We start from the raw sequence: 18,995 nt of genomic DNA on the forward strand, positions 1-18,995 counted from the left end.
CACTCCTTTTTTAAATTAAGATATAAACCGGACGTGTTTGTCAAGCTAGATATGCAAGTGTTTGTATACCTGCATACTCTTATAATAAGAGGGTCAGTTTTTGTTAGTTTTTCTTGTTTTTAAGGAGGAAAATTTTAAGTGATTTTTGTCATACATTTTGAAGAACTGTTTGCTGCCAGTTCAAAAATGAGAATAAGATGTTGTCATAGCTGGATCAGGAGTTTCAAAATGTGACCAGTCCTCATTCTCTAGTGTACTATCTGTGAACTGAGCGTTGATCACATTCCAGCAGCATGCAGGCCAGACAACTGGACTTTAGGCTGGACTTGCTTGTTTCCTAAGAGACAGTTTGTTGGTTATTTTTTTAAAGAGACGGTGACTTGAAGCATGAAGTCATCACATTTCCTAACATCCCCTTTATCCTTTCTGTTGCAGCAGTAATAACCATGCGCCATAAGATGCTGTTTATACTTAAGTCTTTATATAACAGGTTTTCTTTTTAAGATGTCGAGTTCCTTCACACTGAAGGGTCTGCCGCTGATGACTGCGCTTGGCTATATTTTAAATGCCCAATGTAATATTCTCACTTGTTCGTAGCTTTGCCTAAAAACAGAAGGCAGATGGTCTGAACTGGAAAAACAAGGGAGTCTTCTTTTGTTCACCCGGAGACAGCATTTGAGTTGCAATTTAAAATTTTGTCAAGGAGTCAGAGAAAAGAATTTTTTTGTCGAGTGCTGTCAGGGCTAGCAATGACTGTTAAGCAAGAGGCAGGTAGTGCCTGTTTGACAAGAGCAACACATCAATAGAGTTTTTATTCCTTTGAAAATTGAATCTTCTTCGCAAGTCACAGAATTTCTTTATTTTTTTTCTACGAGAATAACATCACTGGAGAACATTGCTCTTTTCATCTCTGAAATTGTAACCTTCAGTGTTTTCCTCCCCTCTGCAAGTTATAAATGTCTCTTTTTTTTCCCCTCAGTGTTGTGGTTCATAGTGTTGGTTCAAACGTATTCCGAGATTTTTTTAACGAAAGAGCACAATGAATGTCTTGGCGATAAAAATTTACTTCAACTCCCAGCCTCAGGAAAGTTAGAATTCTTTATTTCTACCTCTATAGTTTAGTTTGGAAAACGTTTTTGTTATGGCAAAATACTACTTCCCCTCCCATTCTAATTTCTAAACATTATTTTTTTTGTGTATTTATTTGAAAGGCATGATTTTTTTTTCTTCTCAGTATATATGTGCACATTATTTTGTAAAATAAAAGATATGAAATATACTGTTTCAAAAAAAGATGTGTTGTATTTATAAAGCATGTTATGTTCCGAGTCCAAACAAGTACTTTTCAGAGGAACTCTTTCAAGTGAATTATCGACTTATTTTCTAGTTCTAGGGGCTGGTCTTTACTCTTATTCTCATCTACAGTATAATCCGCTTATATCAACATGCTTTGGAAAGTGGATTTGATGTCGATATATTTATAAAAATGTCGATATATAAAAATATAAAGCCAAAGAGGAAAAAACAAGGGGAGGTCAGCGGTAAAAAGACACCACTACTTTTTGACGCTGTTTGCTTCCCTTGATTCTTACAAGGGAAGCAACAACACAGTGAAACTAACAAGAGGGGAGGGGATCGTTGGAGTTAGTTTTGGTACCAAAGACCGAGCAACGCGAGGCGTATACTACACACCAGCACAAACTTTTTTGTAGCATCCTTGTAAAATGTAAGGCCTGTTTGTGTTTATGGCCGCTTGCTTGGGAAAATGGAAAGGCGAGGCACTGACCCACTGACCGTGGCACTTGCCAGCGACAGACTGCGAATGGGATGGGGAAGGGAAGTAAGCGATTGGGAGTGGGGGTAGGGAGGTGATGCCCAGCGCATGAGACGCTCATGTCTGAAGCACTGTACTGTGTTGGAGACTACACTATGTAGGCCCTATGTGACCTACTAAAGCCTGGTGTGTCGAATAGGCTACTTAGCGGGTATGTGGACTTGATAAAGAACTAATGCGTTGACCGTTAGTGTGGCTTTCCCCCCTTTTTATGTTCGTGGGCTTCGCCAAGTACCCAGGAAGCATGTCGTTAAAGTAGAGAGCCGAAAAAAGTCGATATAAGAGAAATTGTTTAGTAAAGATATTGGAGGAAAAATTTTGTAATTGGAACACAAGTCGATACATTGGCTGTCGATATAAGTGGATTATCCTGTATTTGCATGATTTGCCAAAAGTATACTTGGCAATATGCAGATGGTTTTTTGTCATGTGAATGGAAGTTGTAAGTGCATAAATGACAGCAACATAGATTTCCAGTAGAACTGAGATTGTACCCTGAAGGAGGGTAATTGGGCAACTAACGGAGATAATACCTCAGCATTGTGACTGGCATCTGTGGTGTAATAATTACGTGAACTTTTTAATTTTACGCTGGTACACAGATGAAATGAATTCAAGTAGCATAGGATTGTGAGGAAGATATTTTTTTTTCTACCTTTTTGATGCCTCCCTTCCAGAATCATCTGAACTGTGTCATTGTGATTGTTGGCGCAAACATTGACAATCGGTAAAGAAAAAAAAAAACCCATCAGAGGCCAAGAGGCTAGTATTGGCTTTGTGGTGTCGTGTTTAGGCACTTAACTGCCGCATGCAGAAAGTGCAAGTTCGTTGAAGTGGGGAGGTTTTTTTTATCAAGTATCTCCATACATCTTGTGGAACATTGTATCCCTCTCAACCCGGATGGGCCCGCTCTGTAAAAGTAAAAGGATACTGGCAAAGGCAAATTAGCCCACCTTCTGAATAATGAAAACTGTCTGTGAGGGCATAAAACATTTACAATTACTGAAAAAACTCATATACTGCCACCCTTGGGATGAGCATGAAATTGGCAGTATAACTAACAGGGTTCCAATGCGGTCTTCTGTTATATATTTTATAGCCCCAACTGCTCGTCTAGAGAAATGATTCTGCATTGTGAACTGTTTGAAAATTGTCCGTTTGTTGGTGATTTGCATGCATTTGTGTTGGTGCCTGGAGAAAGGTACGGCATGACAAAGACGAATTTGCTCAAACTGAGATGCAGGCCAATAAAAGTTTTTTTAAATTAGATTATTTACAAAAATTGAGTTCAGTTTTTAAAAAATGATTCTTAAGCGATTTATCTACCAATACTAACAAGGCTTTGCGTTTTATAAGAAATGTAATTTTGAAGGCATTGTTTGACAGAAGTCATCTTACGTAATCCCAAAATAATTGTGAGAACATTTGATGTCAGATTCTACGTTGGTGGAAGGTTTCTAGGATGCGTTCATAAAAACAAACCCCATCAACACATTTCATACCAAATTTAAGGTCAGCTTGTGACCTATCTCGATTTGGGAAGTGCACATAATGAGTGGGTGTAACAAAACACTAAAGGATGGCAGGTTTTGCGCATCAATACCCTGTTCCGCTTCATTATCAAAGCCACTCTTTGTAATTTGTAGTATTGTGGTGATGTACAGTGATTTCTACCATTCATTCATAAAAATCAACCCCTTCACATTGCTATCAAAATTTAGGTCACTTTAAGTCCATTCTCATTGTGTGTAGTGCACGCAATACATTGCAAAAGAAGGGAGACTTCGCACATACATGTAGCCTCCCACACTTTGAGAGCAAAGCGAAGTCGTTAAAAAAAATGTTTTGTTCTACTAGACCAAGAATTTGCTTTGAAAACGTTTTGATGACACTTTGAAACTGTTCAATTGTCTTAAACTGCTTTTTTTAAGTTGCCATTTTAGTAGTAACAGTAACAATGTATTGTCAAGAGTTTTGAAGACAGAGAAAACAACAGATCCAAGGGAAACTTTAACTTTAAAGCTATTTTTTTTAGCTTTGTTTACATGATATTATAACCAGATTTCCCAAAATCTTAAAATTTTTCAAAAAGTTGTTCAGAAATGACTTTGGTATCGTACCAGAACATGCAATAAAATGCAGCTCCTCAGAACGCGTCATACTGGTACCTTTCACCAGGCACACACACACATTTGGAGGTAAGATTCTCTCTCAATACTCTCATTCCCTCTCTCACTATGTGTGTGTAAAATTTCAAACCCAGCTATAAGTTTAGAAACTCAGAATCCCAGACCATCAAAGAAACTAAAATAACAAAGTAAAAACTGTTCAGCGTTTATTATTTACAAAAATGTCTCATGAGTGATGCTGCATGGTTTCAAAGACCCAATGCAGCACTTGTGCAGATTCAAAGGATGAGATCATCACTTGATATCCATGTACTGAATATCTGTGACAAGCAAAATGTTTCTGGGCAAAGGTCTTGGGGATGGAGAGAGGACTGTAAACGTGCTCTTGTCCATGTCCACATTGGTGCTGAAAATAGAAAACAAAGACATTGAAGGGGAATTCAATATTTAATAGACTCCCCCCACCAAAGAAGCTTTAACAGAAAGTTATTAAAAGTCAGGGGGGGAAGTCCTACCTACTCACTACAGAAGCATACCACCAGTAAAATGTGCAATGCATCAAATTGCAATATTAAACAACATGCACTGCACCTATGCTCCAGCATGACCATTACTCCATACCACTGGACCAAAGTTCTTCCTTGGAATGGACCCAATTGTCAGATACCACTGGTAACTACACTACCACATGAAATTCATATAAATTATAAAACTTGAAAAACAATAGATAGCAAACAACTCGTGGAAACTGAAGACCCCAATCAAACTCTTGTAAACTTTAATGTGCATAATGCTATGACCATAACCCAAGATGGCAGCACCTTCAGTGTGCACTGATCGTACTAATCTATTCCAACTGATACTTTTGTGGTGCATGTGCCTGCTGAAATAATGTCATTGGACAAAATCTACTTCTTTTCTCAAGCATACACAGACAACATATGTGAGGCAGCGTGGTGAAATCACTAAATCAGGCACTCGTCAAAATAATGAAAGTCAAGAAACTGGCATTTTTCAGCAGGTTTGGGAATTTTTATCAAATTCTTGTTTTTTGGCTCAACATCTTTCGTGCCCTTTAAAAACCTCATTTCTGTGTGGATTTTACTGAAAACATTGATTAGATGCTTAAAAGATGTAAATTTTCAGTTTCCATGGACACTCATCAACTGAAGGAAATAACTTTGGCAGCCATTTTCTCGGTAATCTTACCTCTAAAACCAGACGACCCTCACCTCCTTCAATCGACAATATCTTGACTGGTATCCAAGATAAAAGAATATTTTATTCATCAAAAAGCAATACAAATGGACAGGCTTTAACCAGATCTGTACGTCGTGCTTTACTATCGTACCCATACGACGTGGGGAACTCTGTGCCATCACTTTCCAAAGAGAAAGTTTACTCATTACTCCAATCCGCACGCTTTGCATAGCAGTTTGTCAAAATGATTTTTTGAGAAATACTGAAAGCGTCAAAATGATTTTTTGAGAAATACTGAAAGTTTCAAAGAGATCTTCGTACTTCTAAAATGTGAAGAATACAGCCCCAGGAGTACAAAATGACCCCAGGGCGTACGGATAGGGTTAAGACGATACCAGTAACTCCATATGCCCAAAAATTGACAAGCGCCTGATTCCACCGTATTGTGACACATATTATCTCCCAGCATTCGTGGATTACTTGCAAAATGATCAATATCACTATACCTCTTAAACCCCCACAAAAAGTTTTTAAAATCCAAAAATTCAGGAAAATGGCAGACAATTTAATGTCCCCCCAATAGGGTGAAAATTCTCATTTTTAATGATAGCGTGTTCACTTACACAACCAGGAATCCCAGCACATTGGTCTCCACAATGTCTTGGTCCACAGCCGTGGCCGCACTTACACTGAGAACATGGTGTAGCAGACTGTTGGCTGAAAACACAACAAAGTAACAATTACTTGATTAAGCTGGATACTTTTACTGCATATCAGGCAAAGTTGACAATTTGACAGACTAATGTATTGTGAACTCTTAATTTTAAGTCAAATGGGTTTGGAATTAGTTCCAAAACATCCAAGGTCACTGCCAAGCTGACTTGAAAATTTCCAAGGGTGTCCATATACAGTGGAAACCTGATATAACAGGGATGGTGGGAGTAGAGAAAATGTCCTGTTATATCCGATCCCTGTTAAATCAGAAATACAAAGGAAAGTAAGCATTTGTGGACTAATCCAGCGGTACTTATTTGTGGATAGTTTCCCTTGCCACAAGTACCCACGAACTGGGGTTTTGGCACCAATTTTCTCCCTGCCTCCTTAAACCACATCAGAAGAGCTTGGTCCTCGGCATTTGCATCAGGTAGTCTCATCTTCTTTCGATCCATAGCAAACGTTTCATTGGAGTATGCTGCCACTATCTTCTCTCTATCCTTGATAATGGTGTGAATCAACCATTGTGAAATGTCGAACTGACGACAAATCTCCGCCAGTGGAGCTTGCTTTTTGTCAGCAGCCTAGATTATTTCGTATTTTTGTCAATTGAAAGGCACTTTCTCTAGCGCTTGACATCGTTGGTGACACATTACGCGTGTGTGTTGCTAGGTTTCAGGTGAGATCGAGGTCTGCACCACACGCTGCGTGTGCTTGCAGTGGCGTGGCTTGCGTGGGCTTCTCTTTCTCTCTCTCCCTCTCCCTCTCTCTCTCTCTTACTTTTTACGCATTGTTAACGAGCCTTTGTCCCTGCTATAACCGATTGGGCTCCGATGAGGCCCTATTATTGCCGATAACTTTTAATAGAGACAAAGAGTAGGAAAAAAACGGGGATTTTAAAAAACCCTGTTATTACCAGATCCCTGTTATTACCGGGCCTGTTATATATGGTTTCCACTGTATATATAAATACAGTCAAACCTGTGTAAGACGGCCACCCATTGTCAAGGAGAAAAGTGGCCGTATAAGACAGGTGGCCGTCTTAGGCAGGACTGATCAAGAAGAAGAAAACAAATTATTCCTATCAGAGGTCCCAATCGAAAGTAGTCGCATTGTTTTTGTTGTTGTTGGTGGTGGTGGTTTGTATTTTGTTTGTAATTTTTATTTTGTTGCTGATTTCGCAAAAGGGTGACAATAAAACGAAATGTATCAGACAAGGAAGACCGAGTGCGAAGTAAAAACAAACTCCTGGGTCGCCACCACTCGGAGAACGAGCGACATTTCTGTCACAAGTTCATGTTGACGTCCTTTGTTATTTTGTTACAGACTGGGTAAACAGTAACCACTCATCTCGCTTACGATTTGTGTTTTAGTTCTGGGCGGGGCTTATGGGTTATGAGGGATCACACGCTTACCTCACCAGCAGCTGAAAATTGGTAGCTATTGGTCAACAGTAGGAGGGGCCTACGCAACATGATCGGTTGGAGGGACTACCTAACAACAGCGACAGGGGATTGAATTATGACGGCTTGCCCACAACGTCAGGGGCCAAAGCACAATTTATGACTAAACGAAATGGAGTCACTAAGGTGGCCGTCTTAGACGGGTGTTATTGCTTAGTGTGATAGGGGTTGTGTGTTGAAATAAAGTGGCCGCGGCCGCGTTGGACAGGTGCCCATTTTACACAGTTAAATTATATAGAAAAAACGCAAGGGGAGAAATGGAAAGTGGCCGTTTGTACAGGTGGCCGTCTTATAGAGGTGGCCGTAAGGGCAGGTTCGACTGTATATATCATGCATTCCTTCTGCGCGTGCACGCGTTTTTTTGTTGTTTTTTTTATCCTGAAATATCACGTCAAAGTCTCCTAGTCCAAGTGTTTTACATGACAGTTTCTGCTGACACAAAGTTTAACGAGTACTTCACACAACAGAAAAGAAGGCAGAGTAAGATTTCAGAAAAATTTGGTGCAACAGATTTTTTTTAAAGTTTAAAAATTAAAAATCGGGATACACGCGATCAATATCGGGAAAGTCGGGACACTTGAAATTTGGGGGCAAAAAATCTGGATATCCCGATTAAATTGGGACGAGCGGCAGGTTTGGAAAATACACTGATTCATTATCAGGGCCATCCCAGGGTCTACATTCCAGTCTTTCCAGACTTTTGATGGCGGACAATTCATATTTACAAGTGGGTTAAAGAAGGATAGGGGTATTCTCACTGCAGGGATAAACTCAAGGCACGACACAGGCAAATGCCAGCGACCACAATGTGGGCGGAGCTTCTCTGCTGAAGCAAGCCGGTGTCGCCGGAAACTGCACACAGCTGATAAGTAGGTCGACTGCTTCTGACTTGACACAGAGTCACAGACAAAAGGTGACTGTCGTGTGAGTGTGTTGTCAAATCATTGACTCGGCTTCGGGGTAGGTCTAGAGAAGGGGGGGTAGGATGCTTGCCAGACGCACACCACCTACGTCTTAAAGCGTATGTAAACCCCCGCAACGAAATTTTAAAGAGTACCGTAAGTCTCACGCACCACCAAAACTTTAAGGGGGAAATCTGCAGGTTTAAGGGGTAATATACGCACATTTGTACGTAATGGGGAGCCCTGTTAGGTATAAACGGGGCAAGGAAAGGCCCGAACTTGGATACAACAGGAGAGATCGAGCGAACTTGGGGCGAACTTTCGGGGAATGGGGGGGGGGGGGGGGGGCTGTAGGCGGGCTCCAAACAGGCAGTCAGTGATGTGGCATTGTGATTGGCCAGTCCAGTGATGAGTGAGGTGGGGCAGGCGGCAGAGAGAGATGGTGCGGGCAGGCACGTTACGTGAGCCACTCCAAAGGAAGAGATGGGCCATAGATCTAGCCTAGACGCTCAGTATAAAAGCATATAGGCCTAGGCTAGGCCAAAAAGTACAAGAAGAGGAGAGCATGTAGTGTGTGATTCCTGATTCATAGAATAGCCATCATTGATGCTCAAGCAAACGCACCCATTCACTTCACCAGTTCTACAGTAGGCCTACCGGTACGATAGACAACACAAGCAACAAGACCCAGGAAAAGATGGCTTCCAACAAAGACAAAAGGAAATGCTTCTCACTCAAATTGAAGGCTGAGATAATCAACCAAGTTGACAAGAAAAGGAAGACTAAAGCGCAAATTTTATTGATATGAAAGGAAGGTAATCATGTGGATTTTTTGGGGGGGGTAATTCCCCTTTGCATTCCTATAGTGGGAACTAGCCTACAGCAGGATATTTCCTCTGGAACCTAAAGTCCCACTATAGCCGCGTTCTATTGTAAAATCAAACAGTAGATAGACAAACAGACTGGGTTTTAACTGAAGCAAAATCAGACAGACATTTCCATATGGCCAAAAATATACATATATTCTGATAAAGGTGGGGGGTTTTTTAAGCACTTATCCAAAGGCTTCTAGTGCACACTTACTGGGCAAAGTTGGAACTAGTTTTGTTTGGCTGTCTTGAGCTTTTGTACCAAGAGGTAAGCAGGACTCAGGGAGGGATGGGGCTGAGGAGAAAATAAAAAACGTACAAAGTAAAGACCAGCCATTTAGACACACAATCTAACATTGAATTTTGATTTAAAGAGCAGAACATCGGTCTGACTTCAGTCATTCAGTGTTGGGGAAAAGCAAGACAGACAAAAACAAAAGATGTAGAGGTAAAAAAGTAGGACTGTCCAGTCGGTTGTCCAAGCATCCACATTTAGCATTTGCTATAGAAAAAGAAAAGGAAATAATAAAGAGACATCTTATATTTGTTCTTGCGGAAATTTGGAAAAGCACAATACAAATTTAACGACTCAGAAATCAAATGCACAAAATCACCAATCTTCTGAATTGTGATTCAGATATCTTGCTCAAAGACATCCCAGTTATTGTCAAGTCCAAAACCTAACCCACAAACATTGCTCGACTTTGTGAGCCTATATTCACAGGTCACTTGACAAGAGGGAGCACTCACAATTATCAGTCGGTCCTATTTAGCACATAGAGGGGATAGTTCTACATAATGTGTTTTAATAGAAGCTATCTCAATTCAACCCCTCCAATTTTTAGCCTAATCTATTTGTTTCTCTCATGAAATAAGAAACCAATGAGTGATTTTTCTCCAATTCAGACATGAAACTAAAGATTGCAATCTTGTATAAATTCAAACAAAAGCAATGAGAAAAATCAAACTTGTTGAACTGAAAACAGGCCCAAAAGAATAACAAACAATACAAAGGAACAAAGATTTTAACCGGTAACTAGTTTCCGTGTTACCCCCAATTCTCAGTCTGTGACTTCTTTACAGTTCAATAAGCCCTAACAACCTCTTTCCTGGACTCAGCCTATGTTATCTTTGTGGGTACTATTTCAACCATTACAGTTAGATACTATGCATGAAGATGTGCTTTTGAAACAGGTCACTCAAGCAAGTATTTTACCTCCAACTTTGAACATTTTCACATCATTGAACTTCACATCAAAGCTATGAGGAAAAAAGTTATTCTTGAGGCCATAGAAATACTCTCTGATTCGACCATCTCTGGCCTCAGCTCTGGCTGCCTTTGATCTTTCCACTACCTGAGGGGAGAGAGAGAGAGACAAAATGTCAGCAACCATTAACTTCTAAAATATTTTTAAAGCCAGACTTGAAGACACAGAAGAAAAAGATGACGGCTGGAGAAAAGGGCAGAAAAATATGGAGTGGAACAAAAAATAAATAAATGCCAAACATGAAAAAAAAGAGAGAAAAACTCCCTCAGGCATATGGACACACAATGTTGTGCCAGATTTGGAAAATATCATCAATAGACAGGGCAGATTTCAACACAAAATTTAAAGCATTTCTCACCATGAACAAAAAACAACACAAACCAAATACTGATTTTCAAAAACCATGAATTACGAAAAATTCAGACAATGCTCATTTTAATGTGTTGGTTACCACAGAACGAAAATATAAAAGAAAATTTGGACCATGAGCAATTCACAGGATTCCTTATAACACATTTACAAGCACGAGTATATATCACCATAAGTTTGAATTACAACAGTGTTGACCGCCTGATTTAATTAAGAACGAAAGAAAAACTTTACAAAGTGTACGCACCCCTCCTGACTTTGGGAGCAGTACAATCTTGACAAAGTCTGGCAAGTCCCCTTTGAGCTGGTTGTAAAGACGCTCCTGATCCAAGACACATATTACATCCACTGAAAATGAAAAAAAAAAAAGAAAGAAAACATCTGATAATAAAAATCATTGTCCCTTTCTGGCTTAAGAAAAATGAAGAGAAAAACAAATAAATATGAAAGATATTTGTACTATATTTAGAAATAAAGCGGGATGGGCACATCATCAATTCTGAAAAATGCTTTCAATTGATGTCACTTTTCATAAAATAAATTTAAGCCTGTTCATTTTTTTCTAATGGTTCAGAGATTATTCAAAGGGAATAACACTGCACACTAAAATTTGGCATGCAGGAACATTTGAGGTGTTTTACATTGACCTCAACAACAATAACAATGTCTAAGGCACTTCAGAATAATTTCAGCCATTATTCTTCTCTGCAAAATATTGTCTGAAAAAAAAGGCTTTGTTTTTTTTTAATATAGTGTTAGGTGGTCACGTGGCAACATACTATGAATAACCAATTGTGCTTGTCACACTGTGAAGGTCATAATTTATTTATGCTAAAGTTATGTATCATATAGTGATGGTTTGACAGGTAGTTAGTGTATTGGGTTCAAAATTACAAGTCAAACAATGAAAAAAGGGGTTAGCTATTAGATGGGTGACCATAGAAAAATGTCCTAACTAAGACCCATAAATCCGAACCTAAAAATCAAGTTGTTGCACTATAGCAACCAGCCATGGCAAATTCCTTTTCACGTTCTCAATGATTTTTTTGTTTCTTCCGTTTGAACCCTGTAAATCAACATAATTAGTATCAGTATACAATTGAATCCGTAAAGGACGAATACAGCAATTTTGTTTGTTTACAAGCCACAAAGCACTTTTTTTAAAACGCTTAAACACAAAACACACACAAATGGCATGCTTAACTCTCAAGCAATTACAGCATGCTATTGCCAGGTCTTGACAAGCCTGTCAAAGAAAGACAAAAAAAATCAGAGGCCCCACCTCTAAAACAAATGAACAGTACTCACCACAAAGGCCTGTTAACTCACTTGCGACTGGGCCCTTTCACCAGTCACAAGCGTTGAAGACTGGCGTTTTTGGGGGTATTTCAATAAATCACCACAACTCTCAGAATTACCCTATTGTAATTATTTTTTGACACAGTAAAGTAACATTCAAGCTTAATCTAATACAAGAAACTAAAGTTGTCTAAGTCTAATACTTTAATTTGTATGATTTTTTTAAAACTGGCATGAATTTGATTTTCCGAAAAATTTCCAGAGACATGACAAGTAGAATGAAATTCCCTACAACAACAAAAATAAAAGTTCAAAGGGTTCTGGTTTGATTTGTATACATGTGCAAGTGTTTGGTGAAAATATAAAAGCTGGTCTGTGCATTGATTAAGACCCATACACTGAATTACATGAGACAGATGTACGGCACGACGTTGACGACGTTGTGATTTCGTTGCACGAAAAACAACACCGGTACTAGTGCTAGATCTAGCCCTAGAACTACGACTCGGGCCGTGTTCGGGTACATATCCAGGATCCTAACTATTAGACACATCATATTCTGAGTCACTAGAACTAGTAAAACGTACAGAAGTATAGAAAACGGCGAAATTATGTGATCCTTGTTTATGCGACTTCTTCCACCGTTACTACGACGCGACTGTCAGATTACTATCAGCTGTATAGAAAAAAACAAAGCGCGAGTTCCGGTCTGTTCAACCCCAGTTGGGGTCACTGTCCTTCACCTTCAATAACTTAAAAACTACCGGCCCCAGAGATACGAAACGAGGTCTAAATAGCTCAGGCTTGGCCAAACAAGGGTACGAGGCGGGTCTCGCGATCCGTGCGTGATTTGTATAGCGAAAAAAAAATTCCAAAGTTGGTCACGCAGGGCTTGTGAGACCCGTCGCGAGCGTCACGGCGGGGGTCACGTAACTGTTGTGTGAGCCGTCTGAAGTGAGTTAAATCTTTACCAAACCAAACCAGGCATACAAATATTTACAAAAATAACAACAATGCCACTGACCGCTGACTTACCCTCAAAGGCGCCTGCTGCTTGCTTCAGAGACTCATAGCCAGCTCCTCTGATCCAGCCAGCTGTGTTGATTATGACTCCACTGGAGTTGACTGCCAAAAAGTGTAAAAACGGTTATGAAAGTTGCAGAAAAAACAAACATATTGTATACTGCTCCAAGGCAAAAAAATCACTCTAGGCCAAAATGAAAAAAATAAATAAATAGGGGAACAGTATTTTTATGCACAACAAAACATATAAAAAGGGCCCATAAGTAAATATGTCAAACAATCCTGTATCTTAGAGGTACTGCATGCACAAATACACAACAGCTCCCTCTGGACTTCCTCAAAGACAAGGATACATTCCTCCAAAAGGACAAACAGATCAAATGTACTTCAAATTACCTTTTTTACTCTGTTCACACCTCACACTAATAATCTCAGCCATTCTTGAGACAAGCATGTTGTACAACTGAAGGTTGTCGTTAGGGTTGTTGTGGCCATAGTGAAAGATCAAGGGAGCTGTCTGCTGGAACCCTTCCTCCACATCAGCTGTTCTCTCCACAACCATGGCTCCTATGTGGGGACAGAACAACGATAACAATAATAATAGTAATAATAATTTATGATAATAATATTAATATTATTGATGATGATGATGATGATAATAGTAGTAATAATTAACTCATAATAATTGTAATCTTGCATTTCTAAGTCTCATCAGAAGATTAGACCGCTCCATTCCTATTTTAGTACACCTTTAACAGAGTTCCAGTTCAATTTACAGATTTATTTCATTCAGAGATAACAATATTTTGTTCTCTCAAATAAAGGTGAATTCAAGCCCTTACTTTACACTTCGCTATTCTTATCATGTTATAAGTATAGTGTGACTTCAACACCATCACAATATAGCTGAGTTTTGTGTGTTAATTCTATGGCCACATCTACACCAGACCATTTCTGAACAAGTAAAAATAAAGTTGGCAGTCCAGTGCACTCTCTTCGAGCAACTCACAGTTATGCAGGATGCAAATTCTCTTTTTATTTTCATACAATACTTCAGTTTAACTTTCCACAAAGCGTCTCAGAGGTAAAAACCAAAAAGAGAATACCAATAGAATTTCACAAAATATTAACACATGCCATACCCCTTCATCTTCAAAAAAAATTCAGAAGAGAAAAACTTACCTATAGTACCAGGCAGTCCCAAGCTTCCCTGAAAAAAAAACAACCCAAAAACATGTAAAGTCATCAGATGTACACAGATGATCACAATATAACATCAAGAGCTAGAATCTACCAGCTGTACAAGTCAAACGAAAGAACACAGTGACTATCGATCACATTATAATATGAAGAAATGATAGACAAAATATAAAGGGAAAAGAACGAATTAAAGCCATGTGGTTACACCTCATCCACACTCAAATACTGAAATAAAATCTTTGTAGCCTCCTTGCTCATCAATATTTTATACAAGAAATAAATCAAATTGTTTCAAAAAGACACCCTTCCAACTTCGAAAAAAAATAAGTCTCTTCTTTCCAAGTTTATGGTATTAAAATAAAAATCACACACATAAGGTCAAGCACAAAGTTACAAAGCCTGCTGACTTTGCTTTTCATATTTTCCATGTACAACGGCAATAGAGATACATTAGAACATGACTATAGCGAGACATTTGGTTCCAGAAGAAAAATCTCGCAGTTGACGAGTTCCCGCTATAGGAATGCAAAGGGGAAATTACAGGAAAAATTTCTAAAAATCCACATGATCACCTCCCTTCCATATCAATAAAATTTGCGCTTAAGATTAGTCTTCCTTTTCTTGTCAACTTCGTAGGTTATCTCGGCCTTTAATTTAAGTGAGAAGCATTTCCTTTTTTGTCTTTGCTGGAAGCCATCTCTTTCTCGGTCTCGTTGTTTGTGCTGTCTATCGTCACCGGTAGGCCTACTGTAGAACTGATGAAGTGGATGTGGGCGCATGCCTATGAACATCAACGATTGCAATTCAACGAACCAGGAATCACACACTACACACTCTCCTCTTCTTTTACTTTTTGGCCTAGGGCCATGGCCTATATGTTCTCATACTGAGCGTCTAAGTACTCTAAGCTAGGCTAGGCCTTCGGCACATCACTTTTGGAGCAGCTCACATAAAGCATCTCTCCGCACCATCTGTCTCTCTCTGCCGCCTGGCCCCACCTCACTCATGACTTTACTGGCCAATCACAACGCCGCACCGCTGACTGCCTGTTGGGAGCCCCGCCTACAGCCCCCCAACCCCCTTCCCCCCAGGAGGAGGAGGAGGAGGAGGAGGAGAAGGAGGAGGAGGAGAAGAAGGAGAAGAAAAAGAAGAAGAAGAAGGAGAAGAAGAAGACTTCACTTTTAGCACTTACCTGTCCCACATCAATATCAGCCAGAACAGGAGATCGTCCAAGTCTAACAGCATAGTTAACTAGGATGCGACAAAATGAGGACTTGCCAACATCTTGTGGACCCACTACAAGCATCTGGAAAGCAAGCAAACATTTGAAAAGTCACAGCATTTTTTTCACCAAAACAAAAAAAAATTCACATTCCTAAACCTGTCAAAGATTGGAGTGCCATGCTAACTGAAGTAACAAGAATTTGGATAGTGTAACATATTCTTCATTACGTTACACTTGATCTGGAAAAAAATTGTTTGCCAAGAGACAGTGGCATCAGTAGTCTAGTTGTTAGGCTACAACACTCATGATCGTGAAATTGCAGGTTTGGGGTTTCCAGGCTCAGCAAAGTACGAAGTTGTATCCCTCGGGAAAGGGGAAAGGCATTTTAGACTAATTTTCCGATTACAAAGTGGCATTGTATTTTTCAATGAAGAAATAATTTTTCAGGAATAAGAATTCAGACTAGCCTTTAACTATGAATAATACTGTACACGGTACGAAAAGTAAAATGATTTTCTTTTTGTGTTTAAATGTATATAAAAAAATACAATATGTGTCACGATGCTGTGGAATCAGGCGCTCGTCAATTTTTGGATACGTGGAGCTATTGGAATCATCTTAAAAATTTGTTCATTTGTCATGCTTTTGATGAAAAAATTACCCGTCTATCTTAAATAGAAGTCAAGATATTTACGATTGGCGGAGGTTTATGTTTTGTTTTACTTTGGGTAAGTGTTTTACGGCGCTCGCAACTGCTTAAGGTCATATGAGCGCGCAGGACACGCCAAACATTTTCTGTTGGTAGGAAATTGAAATTTTGCCCAGGTGGCAGCCGATTTTAGACCACCAAGGGATCTTTCACGTGCGCAACTTGCACACGGGACCTCCAAGATTTTTCACCCTTGTCCGAGAAGGCTAGGTGTAGATCTTTCCTACCAGAAGATCAGGGGTGTGGCTGAAAGACAGCAGTAAGAAGGAGCCAAGGAGTAGCAGTAGAAAGGCTGCAAAAAGAGTCAGGAGCCCGGAGGAGGGGGCAAAAGAGGGTGGGGGCAGAAAGTGGAGATGAAAGCAAACAACAGAACATTGCTAGAGAGCAGGAAAGGTGGTGAAAGGAGACAATTTTAGAGAAGAAAATTTTCCGCCGCTACCCGGACACAAACCCGGGACCTTTGAATGAGAAGCGAACACCTTAACCTCTATGCCACGAGAGCCCCCTTGGAGGAGGTGGGGGTCTTTTGGTTTCAGAGGTAAAATTAGCTCAAGTTTGGTGATTTCCACAGATTGAGAGTCCTTGGAAACTGAAAATTTGCTTTTTTCTATGCTTTTACTTAATGAATGCTTTTCAGTACAATCCAAACTGAAAATTGTTTATAAATGGACAAGTTTGTCAAAAAAAAACAAATTTGATATAAATGTCCAAATCAGTGGATAAATGCCGGTTTCTTCAATTTCATTATTATGACGAGAGCCTGATTTCACCACGATGACTCACATATCACTTGTTGAGCCTTACCCTTGGGCCTCTTGTGTTTTCCGCATCTGCCCTCTCCCTCATTTGCTCCATTGCTGCATGTGTATTGACATAAGTGACCATTGGGGTTTCTTTGGAGATGTAAGCTACTTCCGTCTTACCTTTAACCTAAAACACAAGAGAAAAAAATAGCAACATTAAAGATGAGCACCAAATTCTGCTTCCAACATTACAACACAGCTTCCACAAGGCCCTTACGACAACAGAGTTCCCCCACTCTCATTAGCAGCCAAAGAAATTTACTACGGTCTATCCAATGCGTCTAACATTGCTGGAAGTTTGTTTATCATCATGCACCATTTCTGGGAAAGTTTAAGCTCTCCCCCCCCCCCCACCCCCCTTCTTTTTCCATATTACCCACTACTCCTTTGTGTTAAATTGAGGATATAATGGTCAGTAAAGTCCAACTACGTATCTGACAAATTAGTCAAACACTGTTTTTTCTCGGGGTGGGGTGGGGATCATCTTTCAGAGTTATTTTTACTTCTATTTAAGAACGTTTGTTTTATTTAATAAAATATCAACAATGGTAATTACAGTTCTGAATAACATAATTTCATACAACAACAAAAAAAATGGTTAGAATGGATACGGACACCAATCTCTTTTTCACATTGTTACGTAATAAGTCACAAAATGTACAAAGAGCAAATGAAATAATGGAGATCATGTGTTAAAAAACAGACGGAGGGAGGAAGAGAGAGGGGGAGAGAGAGGAGAGAGAGAGAGGGGGAGAGAGAGGAGAGAGAGCGAGAGAGGGAGGGAGAGAGAGAGATAGAGAGAGAAAGAGAGAGAGAGAGATTACCTTGATTGTACACCCATGCCAAGTGAACACAGCAACTTTTGCTCCTGATAGATACTGATACTTTTTGTTTTTTGCAAGCTCTGTTCCAAACATTTCTGCCTGTCCATCCACCATCTACAAAAAGAGAAGTAATAAAACACATCATAAAAAGAAAAATTTTCAGAGAACACATGGTACAATGATTTTATTTGAAAATTTTGAAACAAGTTAGAGAATTTTTGTCTTTAAATTTCAACTATTGAGGCAGCAGTCCAAGTCAAAAGTTCTTTTCATTTTGCAGCCAAATAGCATCAAACTGCAAGACTTACTATAATATAACACCTCTTTGTTGATTTTTATCATTTCAGAAAGCGAAACACCATGTTAAATATTCTTTAAAATTACACACTGAAGTGAAAGTGAACGGCACGAGTAAGTTCACGATCATTTTTCCTGTTAGGTGAAAGTGCACTGAGCTGAGCCCTTTCCTTGAGAAAATGCATCATATACGAGGGGGCTTCAATAAGTCTTTGGTCTGGGTATGAAGGAATCATGGTAGAATAATAAAATTTCACCAGCCTTTAGACAATTTCTTTAGGACACACCACGCAAATTTTCGTGAAAATCTGACAATAATAAGGCACTAATGAGTCAAATAAAATAAAATCAATAAAACTATGCACAAAAACGTTTGGTTTTTCTTTGCTGAAGCTGTGCCCTGAAGCCTGTTGAATTTCACTCAGTTATCAAGGTTTTATACTTGCAAGGAAAACCCCCTTCGGACATTTTTCAGGAAATGGTCCAAGTTTATGGTGACAAATGTCCTCGTTATAATACTGCGACATACTGGGTAAGAAAATTCAAATCTGGATTCATGTCGGCGATGGATGAAGATTGTGAAGGGCGCCCATCCTTTGTGGTAACTGAAGAGAATGTACCATAGCGTACTTTACTAACAGGCCTACTCAGCGTGCGGCTGGGGTCTCGGACTGGGGGCCTACTATATCATTTAAGTATTAACGTCTATTTATCCAGTCGACTCCATATTCAGTCTCTGAGCATTGTTTCCAAAGGTAATTACAATATTTAGTCTTAAGTGACATAAAAATAAAGAGCTTAATAATTATTTATTTACTACTTAGTCCTACTACTATTAGATCTGTTATGCAATTTAGAAAAAAAATC

The 18,995-nt window shown here is 39.4% G+C and overlaps 1 protein-coding gene across 1 annotated transcript in view; it reads right to left on the reverse strand.

Moving 5' to 3' along the window:
* Positions 1 to 4,156: 4,156 nt before the first annotated feature.
* Positions 4,157 to 18,995, reverse strand: part of LOC101856896 (polyribonucleotide 5'-hydroxyl-kinase Clp1) — a 24,650-nt gene continuing 9,811 nt past the window's right edge. The window contains exons 3-13 of the mRNA XM_005098507.2: positions 17,832 to 17,945; positions 17,009 to 17,134; positions 15,463 to 15,576; positions 14,253 to 14,280; positions 13,467 to 13,637; positions 13,083 to 13,172; positions 10,996 to 11,096; positions 10,328 to 10,466; positions 9,326 to 9,406; positions 5,787 to 5,880; positions 4,157 to 4,369 (exon numbers count right to left, since the gene is read on the reverse strand). Coding sequence (XP_005098564.1) covers positions 4,258 to 4,369; positions 5,787 to 5,880; positions 9,326 to 9,406; positions 10,328 to 10,466; positions 10,996 to 11,096; positions 13,083 to 13,172; positions 13,467 to 13,637; positions 14,253 to 14,280; positions 15,463 to 15,576; positions 17,009 to 17,134; positions 17,832 to 17,945 — 1,170 coding nt within the window. The 3' untranslated portion in view covers positions 4,157 to 4,257. The remainder of the gene's footprint in view (positions 4,370 to 5,786; positions 5,881 to 9,325; positions 9,407 to 10,327; positions 10,467 to 10,995; positions 11,097 to 13,082; positions 13,173 to 13,466; positions 13,638 to 14,252; positions 14,281 to 15,462; positions 15,577 to 17,008; positions 17,135 to 17,831; positions 17,946 to 18,995) is intronic.

The sequence above is a fragment of the Aplysia californica genome, unplaced genomic scaffold (assembly GCF_000002075.1).
Source record: "Aplysia californica isolate F4 #8 unplaced genomic scaffold, AplCal3.0 scaffold00185, whole genome shotgun sequence".
Classification (NCBI taxonomy): Eukaryota; Metazoa; Mollusca; class Gastropoda; order Aplysiida; family Aplysiidae; genus Aplysia; species Aplysia californica.